Source organism: Propithecus coquereli, unplaced genomic scaffold (assembly GCF_000956105.1).
Source record: "Propithecus coquereli isolate 6110/MARCELLA unplaced genomic scaffold, Pcoq_1.0 Scaffold116, whole genome shotgun sequence".
Classification (NCBI taxonomy): domain Eukaryota; kingdom Metazoa; phylum Chordata; class Mammalia; order Primates; family Indriidae; genus Propithecus; species Propithecus coquereli.
The window spans coordinates 41,822-56,033 of record NW_012135636.1 but is presented as its reverse complement, the minus strand read 5'-3'; the positions used below and the strand labels follow the sequence as shown (position 1 = coordinate 56,033).

Sequence of the window (14,212 nt, the reverse complement as noted above, 5' to 3'; positions counted from 1 at the left end):
AAAAAAAAAAAAAAAAAAAGTTTTAGGAAAATGTACTTTTAAGATTAACATTTTGAGAATTATTTTATTTATTTATCTATCTATTTTTTGAGACAGGGTCTTGCTCTGTCACCCAGGCTAGAGTCTCATGTCATCATGATAGCTAACTGCAACCTCAAACTCCTGAGCTCAAGCAGTCCTCTTGCTTCAGGCTCTCAAGTACTAGAACTATAGACATGGGCCACCATGCCCAGCTAATTTTTTGATTGTTTTGTGGAGATGGGGTCTTTGTATTGCCCAGGCTGGTCTCAGACTCCTGGCCTCAGGTGATCTTCCCGTCTTGACATCCCAAAGTGCTAGGATTGCAGGCATGCACCGCCAAACCAACATTTTGAGAATTAATCATAGAACCTAGACATGGTACAAATTTAATTTTCTCTATTTTTCTTAATATCTTTTACCAGTCTTGTTATTTTAAATTTTGCTATGTTCTTTCAATTAGTCAAATTACTGTATTACAAATTATTATTCTTACTAGATCTCAGTTCTTGGGCACATTTTCAGATTGCAAATGTATTTTCCTTTGTTTGAATAGTTGAATTTGAAACATATTAATAAGATAACTTTTAAGTAATGGTAGCAGTACAATAGAATAAGAGTGTGTCAACCAGCTTTCTCACAGTTCCAAGGATAATTTTGTCTATCTATCTGAGTGTTTTATAACAGCCTTTAAAGACACTGATGGTCTCTCATATAAGACTAATTTTTTAAAAAATAAGATATAAAATGTTTATTAAAAGCTTTTTGGTGTAACTTTTATTCAAGAGAATCTCCATCTTTGCAGAGTTCATTACCAAATTTTAAACAAAATGAGTTTTCTGTTGTTCGACAACATGAAGAATTTATCTGGCTTCATGATTCCTTTGTTGAAAATGAAGACTATGCAGGTTACATTGTAAGTATTAAGATTCCATTTCAATCTCAATTTCTAGGAGAGTTTTAGATACTGTATTGTTAATACATTTTGGAATCTTGTTGAGCATCTTTAGTGAACTTACGTGATTTTTAAAAAATTGCCAGTTACAAAACATGTTTGCCTGCCACCTTTTATCCTGAGTTATTTTGTTTTATGGGGACATGTTATACTTAAGAATTCTTAAATTCTTAAGTTTAAGAAATGGACTTGTCCTAGGGATTAATTAAGGGGATGTTACAAACTATACTGGTTTTGAACCCTTAGGTGGACCAATACTTAGAGTTGGAAGGTTCCTTAAGAGGTTATCTAATCTAAATATGCACTGGATGTTGCAGTCAAGAATAGATGGTCATCCTACCTCAGCTGTTGACCACATTCAGATTTCTGAAATTGATTGATTTATTGATTGATTGGCAGAGTCTCGCTCTGTTGCCCGGGCCAGAGTGCTGTGGCCTAGCTCACTGCAACCTCAAACTACTGGGCTAAAGTAATCCTCCTGCCTCAACCTCCTGAGTAGCTGGGACTATGGGCACGTGCCACCACAGCCAGCTAATTTTTTTTCTATTTTTTTAGTAGAAACAGGGTCTTGCTCTTGCTCAGGCTGGTCTCAAACTCCTGACCTCAAGCGATCCTCCCACCTTGGCCTCCCAGAGTGCTAGGATTACAGGTGTGAGCCATTACACCTGGACAGATTTCTGAAATTTAGTTCTTAATTTCTTCTTTTCTTATTCTGTTGCCATCTCCTTCCCTACCTTCTTGTCCGATGGTACTTTCTTACTACTTTCTCCTTCCATAGGCTAAACAATTCCCAAAGACTAAGACCATGTCTTAATTGTCAGTGATTGTGTGTTGAACTATACTTGATGCTCTCTGACCCTGTTGCCTTCCTTGATTTAACCCTTGTCTTGTAGTCATTCTTATTTTCTTTTCTTCCTCTTATCTTGTTCTCTTTAATTTTCCATCATTTTCTCCTTAACAGTTCTTACTTATAGGTGCTTCCTCCTAAGGCAATTTTTTCTTATATCCATTTCTTGAATGCTATATCTCTACTAGCCCTCACATTTTTATATAGGTAAGTGTTTGCTTACTTATTGCCTGACTGGATGAATAGAATGAAGTTAGTCATTAATCCATGTCTTGTTCTCTTGTTCTCAAAACAGTTCTTTCTGCTTCTGTTACACTCCTCCAATTTAGGACCCTTTTTAACATCCCTTGTTGGATCATATTGATAGTATTCATCAATTTTAAGAAAAATACAGTAGCATAAAGCTACTATAAATTCATTGATTTTTTAAAAATTTTTTTGAGACAGCATCTCACTCTGTCACTCACTGGAGTGCAGTGGTACAATCATAGCTCACTGCAGCCCCGAACCTCCTGGGCTCAAGCAGTCTTTCTGCTACAGCCTCACTGAGTAGCTGGGGTTACAGGCATGTGTCACCACACCTGGCTAATTTAAAAAATTTTTTTGTAGAGACAGGATTTTGCTATGTTGCCCAGGCTGGTCTTGAACTAGCCTCAACCAATCTTCCCACCTCAGCTTCCCAAATTACTGGAATTACAGGTGTGAGCCACCATGCCTGGCCCTAAATTCATTAATTTAAATTTAATTATATTTAATCCTACCATTTGTATACTTTTGAAAAATAATATGTATATTTGCTATACATATTCAGTCTATAATCAGAGCATAGTGTACATATGAATTTGATGACTCTAGGTTGCCATGTAGGAGTCTGCAGATTGAAGTTTGAGAACTACTGTTTGAATACTAGAAATTAGTGCTATGCTGTATTTCTTCTTTGGTGTAAAGGACCTCAAGGATCTTAATTTCTAGAACTAGTCAAGTTCTCTACTCTGAATTTGGGCGTTCCTGGTGCTCAGCTCATTCAGGATACCTTTAACTTTCCCAGACACAGTCTTTTGTGGTGATAGTAATACAACGCTTCGAGAAATGAAATAGTTCCTTAAAATTAGTGATTTGGTTCTGTTATAGATCCCACCAGCACCACCAAGACCTGATTTTGATGCTTCAAGGGAGAAACTACAGAAGCTTGGAGAAGGAGAAGGGTCGATGACAAAAGAAGAGTTTACAAAGATGAAACAGGAACTGGAAGCGTATGTGATTTTTTGTTGTTATTGTTGCTTTTGTTAATTGTGCTTATTTTAATGCTTTTTTTTTTTTTTTTTTTGGTGCTCTCTGATATCCCATCATTTTAATCATTTTGCCATAGGGACCCCTTCTGGAGGATACAGGTTTAGGTCACACAACCAGTGTTAATGATCATGATCAGAGCCTACAGGAAAATTATAGAATAATTATCTCCATTGTAAAATTATTTAAATTAATGTTTTAAATAGATTCTGAAAATTGAAAACAGGGGATCCAAAAACTTATTTAAAAAAATAGAAAGGGAACTTGATTTTTTAAAGTAGAATGTAAATTTTTTTTTTTTTTTTAATTTACAAGGCGTTAGTCATTACCAACCTAGTTCTCTTATTTTCAACATGTACATACTACTAAGACTTATATTTCTTATGGGAGAATGTGTTGAGCAACCCTTTGCATATATTGTTTTCTTTAAAACGTGTGTGTACACAGTATAAATTATCACAGTTTTTACAAAGGTTTAATACATTTCTTATAAGTATATGTGAAACTAATGAAAAACAGTTCTTAACTATTATGTAGTTACTTTGCTCCCATGTTCTTTTCCTTTTGGCCAGAAGCCACAAGCAGAGAAAAGAAGAGGAAATTATACACAGGTTGAGATCCCTAATCCAAAATGCTTGAGAATGTGTGTTTCAGATTTCAGATTTTTGTACTTAAACATTGGAAATAAATTTGGATTTGCTATATATCGTTTCTCTGTATTTTGAAAGTTGTACAAGGAAATAATTTTCCTTGCATTATCATCACTCCATCACTCTTTTTCTGGTCATTTCTCCCCTTCATGCATTTCCTTTTCTTCCATTTAGTTTCAGTTTTCAAATGTATATCCACACTGCTACTAGACTCCTCTTCAGAATACTAAACTCTTGAAAAGATAAATTAGCAAAGCAGGTCTTCTTTGTCAAAATATAAGGTGACAGATATTTTAAGAATTTTGTCAGTTCTAAGTGCAAGCAGTGGTCTGATAGCAAACAGATACATACTCAAAGATTTTAAGACTGAAAACTGGAAATTAGCAGAGCACATTAATACTGAAGAATCTGTGATTTTCCAGTGGCCCTGATCATGATTCTTTTGTGGTCTGGTTAGGGGTTGGATAACAGAGAACCTTGGGTTTATTCTACTGCTACCTCCATCCTCTGCATCCTTCTTTTTTGTCTTCACTGAATGACTACCCTCGCAGAGATCAAACTTCTCCCAACATTGGTCCTGCTGGTTTGCTGGTACGTAAAATTTATCCTTCTTGCACGTAGTTGAAGCAAGAATATCAAGCCTTTTCTTTGAGTGTTTTTGGTTTTTTTTCCCCAAACTGACACGTATTACCATATGATCGCTGTGATTCGCTGTTGGTAATAAAATATTTTAAACATTTCTTTGGGGTAATGGCAAAAATCAATCTACTCAGAGTGGATTTCTTTCTTGTGTGTTTGGGTCATTAGATGAAAATAATTATTAACATTGAAAATATTCTTACTGAGGTTTGGGTTTTGATTTTTTTTTGTACTAAGGTGTTTATATAGCGGTAATTATGTAGAAATTGAATCATTAAGGTTGTATCAAATGATTTGTAGTATACTTTCACTGGAGGTGAAAACGAACACCCTTTTAGTTACCTTTAACATCAATTTGCATAGTAAGAAAAGTTTACAAAACTTAAAAATATTAACATTTAGGTATAATAAACTTTATTAACTGGCATGAAGTCTTTGTCAGAGCTGGGTTTTATATATTTCATTAACAGTTCAACTAAAACCTTTGTTTACATGAATTATATCTTTGTATCTCTAATTTTGCATTTGGAATAATCCAAAGTGTATTTGCTGAAAAAAATATGTTGCAGATGCCTTTCTAGTTGATGGAGTTTTTTACCATTAATTTTGTGTGTTGTTTCTAGTGAATATTTGGCAATATTCAAGAAGACAGTTGCAATGCATGAAGTGTTCCTGTGTCGAGTGGCAGCGCATCCTATTTTGAGAAAAGATTTAAATTTCCATGTCTTCTTGGAATATAATCAAGATGTGAGTATTGATTTGATTAACACAGTGATCAGTGTTTCATTTTAGAGTCATTGGAAAAGACAGGAAGTAGATAGAAAAGGTTTAAAGCTTCTTTTAGAATGTTCATATTTTTTCAAGGCAGTTTCAAGTGACACTTTTTCAGTAGTAATACAGTATTTCAATCAAAGTTGAGTAGATTAATTGATGCAATGGTGGTAAATCATGTTAATTCTTGGGATATTGATGTTTCATCCTTAATTGTGAACTTCTCAAGAAATAGGGTTATCAGGCTGGGCGCGGTGGCTCACGCCTGTAATCCTAGCTCTCTGGGAGGCCAAAGCTGGAGGATCGTTTGAGCTCAGGAGTTTGAGACCAGCCTGAGCAAGAGCGAGACCCGTCTCTACTAAAAAAATAGAAAGAAATTAGCTGGACAACTAAAAATATATAGAAAAAATAAGCCGGGCATGGTGGCACATGCCTGTAGTCCCAGCTACTTGGGAGGCTGAGGCAGTAGGATTGCCTGAGCCCAGGAGTTTGAGGTTGCTGTGAGCTAGGCTGACGCCACGGCACTCTAGCCAGGGCAACAGAGTGAGACTCTGTCTCAAAAAAAAAAAACCAGAAAACAACCAAAAAAAGAAAGGGTTATCAAATTGATTAATGTGTCTTAAACTGAGTTTGAAATCTTCTGAAGCCTTATTGGAAAATTCTAGGGAGGTGCTTGACCTAAAGAATTCCTGATTACTTTGGGCAAATCATTGACTCTGCATCTGTTTAACTGACCTTCTTTAGTACTAATCACTCCTAATTTTCCTCCCTACCTCCGCCTTCCTACAAACTGTTACGAGACAGAGAGATGGAGGTGGTTGAGCTTTAAAGATTTCTTCATAGTGCTGGCAAAAATTTTTTAGTGGATAGCTGATACAGTTCTTGGAACCTATGTTTGGATGACAAACTATGTTAGTGTAAAACAAATGTAGCATAGTGGGTATTTGCTTACAAGTTATCATAAAGATCAAACAATTTTGTGTATATAAATTTATTTTTCTGGTTTAGTTTTAGTAGATATGATTATAAGTTGTCCCTAAGTCTAAACAGTAGAGGACACAATTTTTTTTTCTTCCTTTGACAACAGAGCATAGATACAATTTTTTTTGTAAAACAGTATGAAGTAACTGAAGATCATGGAAATATAGCACTTTTTAAGCACAGGTACTTTCATAGTGTACTTGTGATATGTGGTACTGGCATGTGGACATTTATAACCAGGAATCGTGAAGAACACTGGCTATATCATGAATTAATTAAAAAAACTGAAAAATGACTCATGATAGAGTAGCTAAAGAATACATGGAAAAACATATGATAGAGTGCAGTCATTACTTTTCATGTGTTTGTTTTTTGCTGGGCCTTATTTATACCTGGGCGAGAGCCATAGTAATAAGTTGGTGGAATAGAATAGATATGAAGTGAGGCATGGTAGTATCAGTGCAGGGTCACTTCAGCTAGAGTAACCTCACGCTTCAAGTACTCTATCCCATTATCACGGCCCTTAGTACTACCTGAAATTTAATGTTTGTTTTTTTAAATTAGTTTACATATTCATTGTCTATCTCCCCCCACTAAAATGTAAGGTCTGTGAGGGTATGACTTTAATTTTTCATCATTGTGTTTTCACTATTTTAGAGCAATACCTAGCATTTGAGATGTAAAGTAAATATTTGTTGAATTAATAAGTAAAAGGTTATTAAATATTTAGATCAGCTTAATAAGTAGCTTTCAGATATCTTAGGCTTTCCTAAATTTTATCCCAACAAAGTAGATCTACTTACTGTTCTTCCTCATAAACTAACATATGCTCAATAGAAATAAAGATGATGATGCATTATAATAACCATTTTAGTACCAGCAAATGGTGTGGAGAAAGCCTAAAAAGATGGTGCATAAATTTGGGTGTCTGGTGAGGGCCCTCTGCTTCATAAGTGGTATCTTCTTGCCACTTCTTCCTCACTTGGCAGAAGGAAGGGGCAAGAGGCTAACGAGCTCCCTTGGACCTCTTTTATAAGGGCACTAATCCCCTTTATTGATTGATTGAATGGGACAGAGTCTCACTCTGTCACCCGGGCTAGTGTGGCCTGGCGTCAGCCTAGCTCACTGCAACCTCAAATTCCTGGGCTTAAGCCATCCTCCTGTCTCAGCCTCCCGAGTAGCTGGGACTATAGGCGTGTACTACCATGCCCAGCTAATTTTTTCTATTTTTGGTACGGACGGGGGGTCTCACTCTTCCTCAGGCTTGTCTCGAACTCCTGACCTCAAGTGATCCTCCTGCTTCGGCCTCCCAGAGTGCTAGGATTACAGGCATGAGCCACTGTGCCCATCCGTTTTTGTTTTTTTTTGAGAGACAGGGCTTTGCTCTATCGCTCAGGCTGGAGTGCAGTGATCTTAGCTCACTGTAACCTTGAATTCCCCAGCTCAAGTGATCCTCCTAAGCCTCGTGAGTAACTAGGACTACATGTGCACCCCTAGCTCATTTTTTTTTATTTTAATTTTTTGTAGAGATGGGGTTTTGCTGTGTTGCCCAGGCTGGTCTCAAACTCTTGGCCTCAAATGATCTTCAAGGGAGAGCTACCACACCAGACCACTAATCCCATGTATGAAGGCTCCACTGCCATGACCTAATCACTTCCCAAAGGTCCCACCCCTTTTTTTTTTTTTTTGAAAGAGTCTCTGTGTTGCTCAGGCTGGAGTGCAGTGGCTATTCACAGGCATGATCATAGTGCACTGCAGCCTTGAACTCCTGGCACCAAGTAATCCTCCCACCTCAGCCTCCTGAGTAGCTGAGACTACAAGGACGAGCCACCATGCCCAGCTTACCTCTTAATACTAACCTTGGGGGTTAGTTTCGGTATTTGAATTTGGGGGGACACGTACATTCAGACCATAACAGGTAGTGATGGACATCTGTGAGTCATTTACATAAAGGTGGGCATTGCAGCCATGGCAATAGATAAGGGGAATTAGATGGGATGTTCCTTTATGGGACACCCTGATGCAGCAAGTGCTAAGAGTCTAAAGAGTTAGCTGCTTCTCAGTTTTGCCCTTGGATAACCATTTATGTCATTCACAGTCATCTTTTGTGTCCCTTATAAGTTTCTGACCCCAAAAACCAGACAAGAGATGGTATTTCTATTAGTTCCAAGTGAGGAATTTGTACAATATATTTTCAGAGTTATTGTAGAATCATTTGATGGTATTTTGTATCCCAGTAAATTTCACGTGTTTAAAGGAATTCCTGAATTAAAATTTCAATTATCTTTATATTGTGTAGCAGTGTTTGACAAAGTATGGTGAGAAGGCTGCTTGCAACGGAATTATCAGATATGCTTGTAAAATGTAAGATATCTAGGTCTTGTTGTAGACCAACTGAATCTGAACCTTTGGGAATGAGGCCTGAGTATCTGTATTATTACTAAAGGTCTCTTTTATGCCCTAAAGTTAGAAAATCACTGATACACATGTTGAAATTGCCACTTATATTAATTTTAAAAACTGGGATTTTTTTTTTTTTTTTTTTTTAAGACAGAACTTACTCTGTCACCCAGGCTCGAGTGCAGTGGTATTGTCAAGCTCACTGCAGTCTCAAATTCCTGGGCTCAAGTGATTCTCTTGACCTCAGCCTCCCATGTAGCTGGGACTACAGGCATGCACCACTACACCTGGCTAATTTTTTCTATTTTTTAGTAGAGGCAGGGTCTCGCACTTGCTCAGGCTGGTCTGGAACTCCTGACCACAAACGATCCCCCTGCCTCGGTCTCCCAGAGTCCTAGGACTACAGGCAAGAGCTACCATGCCTGGCCCCAAAACTGGAGTGCTTTTGAGATTGTCATTTAAATGTTAAAGAATAAAGGAGACACTTTTGTAACCTAAAAAAAAAAAAAAGCTAACTTAAATTACATTTCTTTCAGTTGAGTGTTCGAGGAAAAAATAAAAAAGAAAAGCTTGAAGATTTTTTTAAAAACATGGTTAAATCAGCAGATGGAGTAATTGTTTCAGGAGTAAAGGTAAGATTTTATTTGGTTAACAGTGGTATTAGTTGAGAATGTACTAGTTTTAAGAGGGAGATAAATTGAGATTTCAAGTGTGTAGAACTGGAGTAAAAGAGAAGTTTGAATGGTAGAATCCTCAGCCCTGGGAAACTATGCTCCCTTCCCTGGGTTCCTCTCTTTAGAGAACTCTCTTCTCCAAGGGGTGAGAAGTTTGCAGCCCAAGGGTATTCACTCACCTGGAGCCCATGCCCACTCCCTCCAAACCAGACCATATTCCAGGTATCTAGAACCCCATATTTCCCTGTCCAACTTCCAAGCCTTCCAAGTCCTGTGTGAGCATATTCCCTGAGTTAATGCTACTTGTGTGCATTCTGTAGGTAGGAGGGTGACCGTGGGGCAACTGGGATAGAGAGCAGAGACAGGAGAGAAGATCAGTTTGCAGAATGGAATATCCACTCACATGCACGTGAAATCCTCCCCTGGATGCAGGACAGACAGAGCTGCCTCTGTTTGCACACTTGTTCTTAGCTTTGCAAATATTAGGGTTTAGACTTGGAGTTAGAAGATCTCAGTTAAGGTTTTGGTGTTGTCTCATGGCTACATGATCTTGGGAAACATCACTTTCTTTTTCTGAACTTCAGTTTCTCCGTTTTCAAAATGGGGTTAATAATAACACCTAGCTCACAGGATTGTTGAAAAGATAAGATTGAATGAGATAGTATGTATGGAAAAGCTTAGAAAGCCAATTATTTACCTAAATAACACCTAAACTTTTCTTTTTTTAGATTATTTTTTTTATTTCTGCATATTATGGGAGTACAAATGTTTAAGTTACATTGCCCTTGCCCCCCCTCAGTCAGTGCTTCAAGCGTGCCCATCCCCCAGACGGTGCGCATCGCACTCATTATGTTTGTATATACCCATCTCCTCCTCCCCTCTCCTATCTGCCCAATGCCCGATAAATGTTATTCCTATATGTGCACTTAGGTGTTGATCAGTGAAACGAATTTGCTGGTGAGTACATGTGGTGCTTATTTTTCCATTCTTGGGATACTTCACTTAGAATGGTAAACTTTTCTTAATAATCTAAAAATGATAGAAGAATTCATTTATCTGAAGACTTGCCATTAAAATATGAGAAAAATACTAATATTATATTATCAAACAAATAATAAGATAAAGAATGCTGTTTTGTCATCATTGCCTGTTTTTATGGATACATCTATAATAAAACTTGACTGTAGAGTACTATTTATTCCATGTATACCCTGATTTTTCAGAGACAGGTCAGTTGATGCGTTGGCAATGCATGTGCTGTGGCTGCTTTTCCATAGGACTCAGCTTACTTCTATTTTGATGTTGCTTATGCATTAATATTAAACATTTTTCTTAGCCATTAAATGTAAGCCACCAAGTTGATTATGATTTTGATAATTTTATTAGTAAAATAATCACTTTTCTTTTTTTAATTTAAAGAAGTTTATTCTGAGCCAAATGTGTGTCACTGGCCCGGAACACCTGGCCTCAAAAGGTCCTGAGAAAATGTGCCCGTAAAGTAGTAACATTTTTAAACATTTATAATGTTTTTATTGGTAGCCCACATTCTCTTATTTAATCTTCACTATAATCCTGCAAGTTACTTTTATCCCCATTTTTACAGTTAAGACAACTGTTACATATGATTACAGAATTTAAATGACATTTTGTCAGTACTAACTCTTGCTGTTCTGTGGATGTGGGTCTCCAGTTACGTCATGTCAGCTGATGCTTTTTCAATGAATTGTTGCTAGTTTAGAAGGAGAAAAAGTACTATTAATTTTTTTTTAGTCCCAATACTGATAAAGGCAAATTATTTTTAATGTATTTCTAGTTTTGTCGCAAAAAAGGATTTAAGACAGAGTTTGATAATGTCGCTCTCAGCGAGTTTGTCTAGGTTCCCCAGAGCAGTCAGGGAGGGCCTAGTGACTAAGGCCAGGCAGCCTTCAGGAATGGCCCCCAGAATACATAATAAACCAAGAAAAATAGATTGTCACTTCTGTCTACCAGAATTTTTTTCTCAAAAAACAATTGATCACTCTCACTGGCAGTAATGTGTTTTTGAAGAGGCTGGATTGTAGAGACAGAGCACAAGTGGGAACATATTTCAGAATATAACATGTGAACATGGGGAGCTCTAAGCCTTCAGCTATAAAACCATAGAAGATTTCTTATTTAATAGATACAAATGCATGTCTATTAAAGTCTTAACTTGGTGAAGCCAATATAACATCTGATTATTAGAGCATAGCTGTGCTGTCTTACCGATGATCTTTTATATTTATAATAAAACAAAGTGATTTACATATTAAACTAAAGCAAATAAGTAAAAAAAAGTTCATATTTTCTTTTGATCCTTTAGGATGTAGATGATTTCTTTGAGCATGAACGAACATTCCTTTTAGAATATCATAACCGAGTTAAGGATGCATCTGCTAAATCTGATAGGATGACAAGATCCCACAAAAGTAAGATTTTTCTGTGGCTAAGGCTTACGTTTTTTAATGGGATAATTATAAAGTTGATATGTTATTTATAGTTTGAAAAAGTCTTGGTACAGAACAGTGGTTCTCAAGCTGTGATCTATGAAGCCTGTATCCCAAAGCCCTTTTAAAATGACTCTGCAAGGTCAAACCTGTTTTCATAATAATACTGTGCTACTTTTTGCCTTTTTCACCATTGTGGACATTTACCTTTACGATACAAAAGAAACGATGGCTAAAACTGCTGGTGCTAGGCTGAGTGTGGTGGCTCATGCCTGTAATCCTAGCACTTTTGGGAGGCCTGCTCGGAGGATCACTTGAGGCTGGGAGTTTGAAATCAGCCTGAGCAACATAGTGAGACCTCGTCTCCACAAAAAAACAGAAAATTTAGCCAGGCGTGGTGGCACACGCCTATAGTCCCAGCTTCTCGGGAGGTTGAGGCAGGAGGTTCACTTGAGCCCAGGAGTTTGAGGTTGCAGTGAGCTGTGATGACACCATTGCACTCTAGCCCAGACAACAGAGCAAGACCCTATCTCAAAGCAAAAAACTGCTGGTACCTTAGTACAAACCAAGGCAGTGGTACCAATCTGTGCTAATAATCCCTGTATTCTTTCCTGCCATGCAATTGTGATTTTTAAAAAAAAGTGACTTTCATTTAAGAATGTCCTTGAAGAAGCAGTAAAAATTAATTATAATCTCCATCCTTGGGTACACATTTTTTTATATTCTGAGTGATGAAATGGGAGGAATACATAAAGTACTTTGGCTACATACCACAGTATGATGGTTCTCTCTAGAAAAGCATTTTAGTGATTGAGTTGTAATCAGACTAGCTGCTTTTTTTGTAGAACACTACTTTTACTTGAATGAATGACAGACAAATTATGATTATTCTGATGTACATATTTGGCAGATATTTCTTCAAAAAATCAACTAAATGAGCCTGTTACTTCAAGAAAAACAAAGATGGTAAATGTTGCCAGTGATAAAAGTTAAGTTTTTAAGCAATAATTAGAATTTTGGAAAACTTATATCTGTCACCATGAGCTTGCTTCCCAATAATGAAAGACTTGTCTGATGAGATTGATGGTAATACTAGTGAATGTGATTTCTTTTTATATTGTATATTGAAGTGTGTCACCATTTGGAGTTCTGCATAATTCACTGGACCAATATTTTCTAAATGGCCGGTGCATGGTGCTACAAATTCATGTTTCTAAAAGATCCATTCAAAGTGCAAGATAAACCAATGGGTTTTTTGAACAGCTTTATTGAGTATAATTAATATTAATAGGCTGCAATAATCAAAGCATACGATTTCATAAGTTTTGACATATGTGTGAAATCCTCACCACAATCAAGATAATGAATATGCTCTTCACCCCCCAAAACTTGTGGCCCTTTGTAATCCCTGCCTCCCACCCCATCTCCAGGCAAGTACGGATCTGCTTGCTGTCACTGTAGTTTATATTTTCTAGAATTTTACATAAATTGGATCATACAGTATGTATTCTTTATTGTCTGGCTTTGAAACTCAACAAAACTATTTTAAGATTTCATCCAAGTTACGTTATCAATAGTTCATTCCTTTCATGAGTGGTGGTCTGTTGTATGGATATACCACAATTATTTATCCATTCACATATTGGTGGACATTTGGGTTGTTTCTAGCTTTGGTTATTACAAATAAAACTTACATGAGCCATCTGTATATAACTTTGTATGGACATGTGCTTTCATTTCTCTTGGGTAATACCTAGAAGTAGAATGGTTGGGTCATGTGGCGAATGTATATTTAACTTTTTAAGTAACTGACAAACTTTTTTCCCAAAGTGATTGTACCATTTTGCATTCCCGTGAACAGTGCATTAGAGTTCCAGTTGCTCCACATCCTTGCCAAGAAGGATAGTCAGTCTTTTTAATTTTAGCCATTCTAATAGCTTAGTAGTGGTAACTTGCTGTGGTTTTGATTAGTCAGTAGGGAATGACTAATGATGACATTTTGTTCTTATGTAAGTCTTCCAACTTCATTCTTTATCAAAGTTGTTTTGGCCCCTCTAGAGTCTTTATATTTTGATATGGGTTTTAGAATCAGCTTGTCACTTTCTAGAAAGTGGGATTTGGATTGGGATTGTATAGAATCTATAGATTAATTTGGGGAGAACTGACATCTTAACAACATTGATTCTTCTGATATAGTAATGTAGTATATCTCCATTTAGTTAGGTCTTTGTTAATTTCTCTCAGTATGGCCGGGCGCGGTGGCTCATGCCTATAATCCTAGCACTCTGGGAGACCAAGGTGGGAGGATTGCTTGAGGTCAGGAGGTCGTGAGGAGCTTGAGCAAGAGGAAGACCCCATTTCTACTAAAAATAGAAAAAATTAGTTGAGCAACTAAAAATAGAAACAAACAAAAAAAATTAGCCGGGCGTGGTGGCAAGCGCCTGTAGTCCCAGCTACTCGGGAGGCTGAGGCAGGAGGATCGCTTGAGCCCAGGAGTTTGAGGTTGCTGTGAGCTAGGCTGA

General features: G+C 37.1%; 1 protein-coding gene across 1 annotated transcript in view; it reads left to right on the top strand.

Annotated features, from left to right (window-relative positions):
* Nucleotides 1–14,212, top strand: part of SNX6 (sorting nexin 6) — an 84,151-nt gene that overhangs the window by 45,556 nt on the left and 24,383 nt on the right. The window contains exons 4-8 of the mRNA XM_012658228.1: nucleotides 824–934; nucleotides 2,952–3,073; nucleotides 5,023–5,146; nucleotides 9,088–9,183; nucleotides 11,567–11,672. Coding sequence (XP_012513682.1) covers nucleotides 824–934; nucleotides 2,952–3,073; nucleotides 5,023–5,146; nucleotides 9,088–9,183; nucleotides 11,567–11,672 — 559 coding nt within the window. The remainder of the gene's footprint in view (nucleotides 1–823; nucleotides 935–2,951; nucleotides 3,074–5,022; nucleotides 5,147–9,087; nucleotides 9,184–11,566; nucleotides 11,673–14,212) is intronic.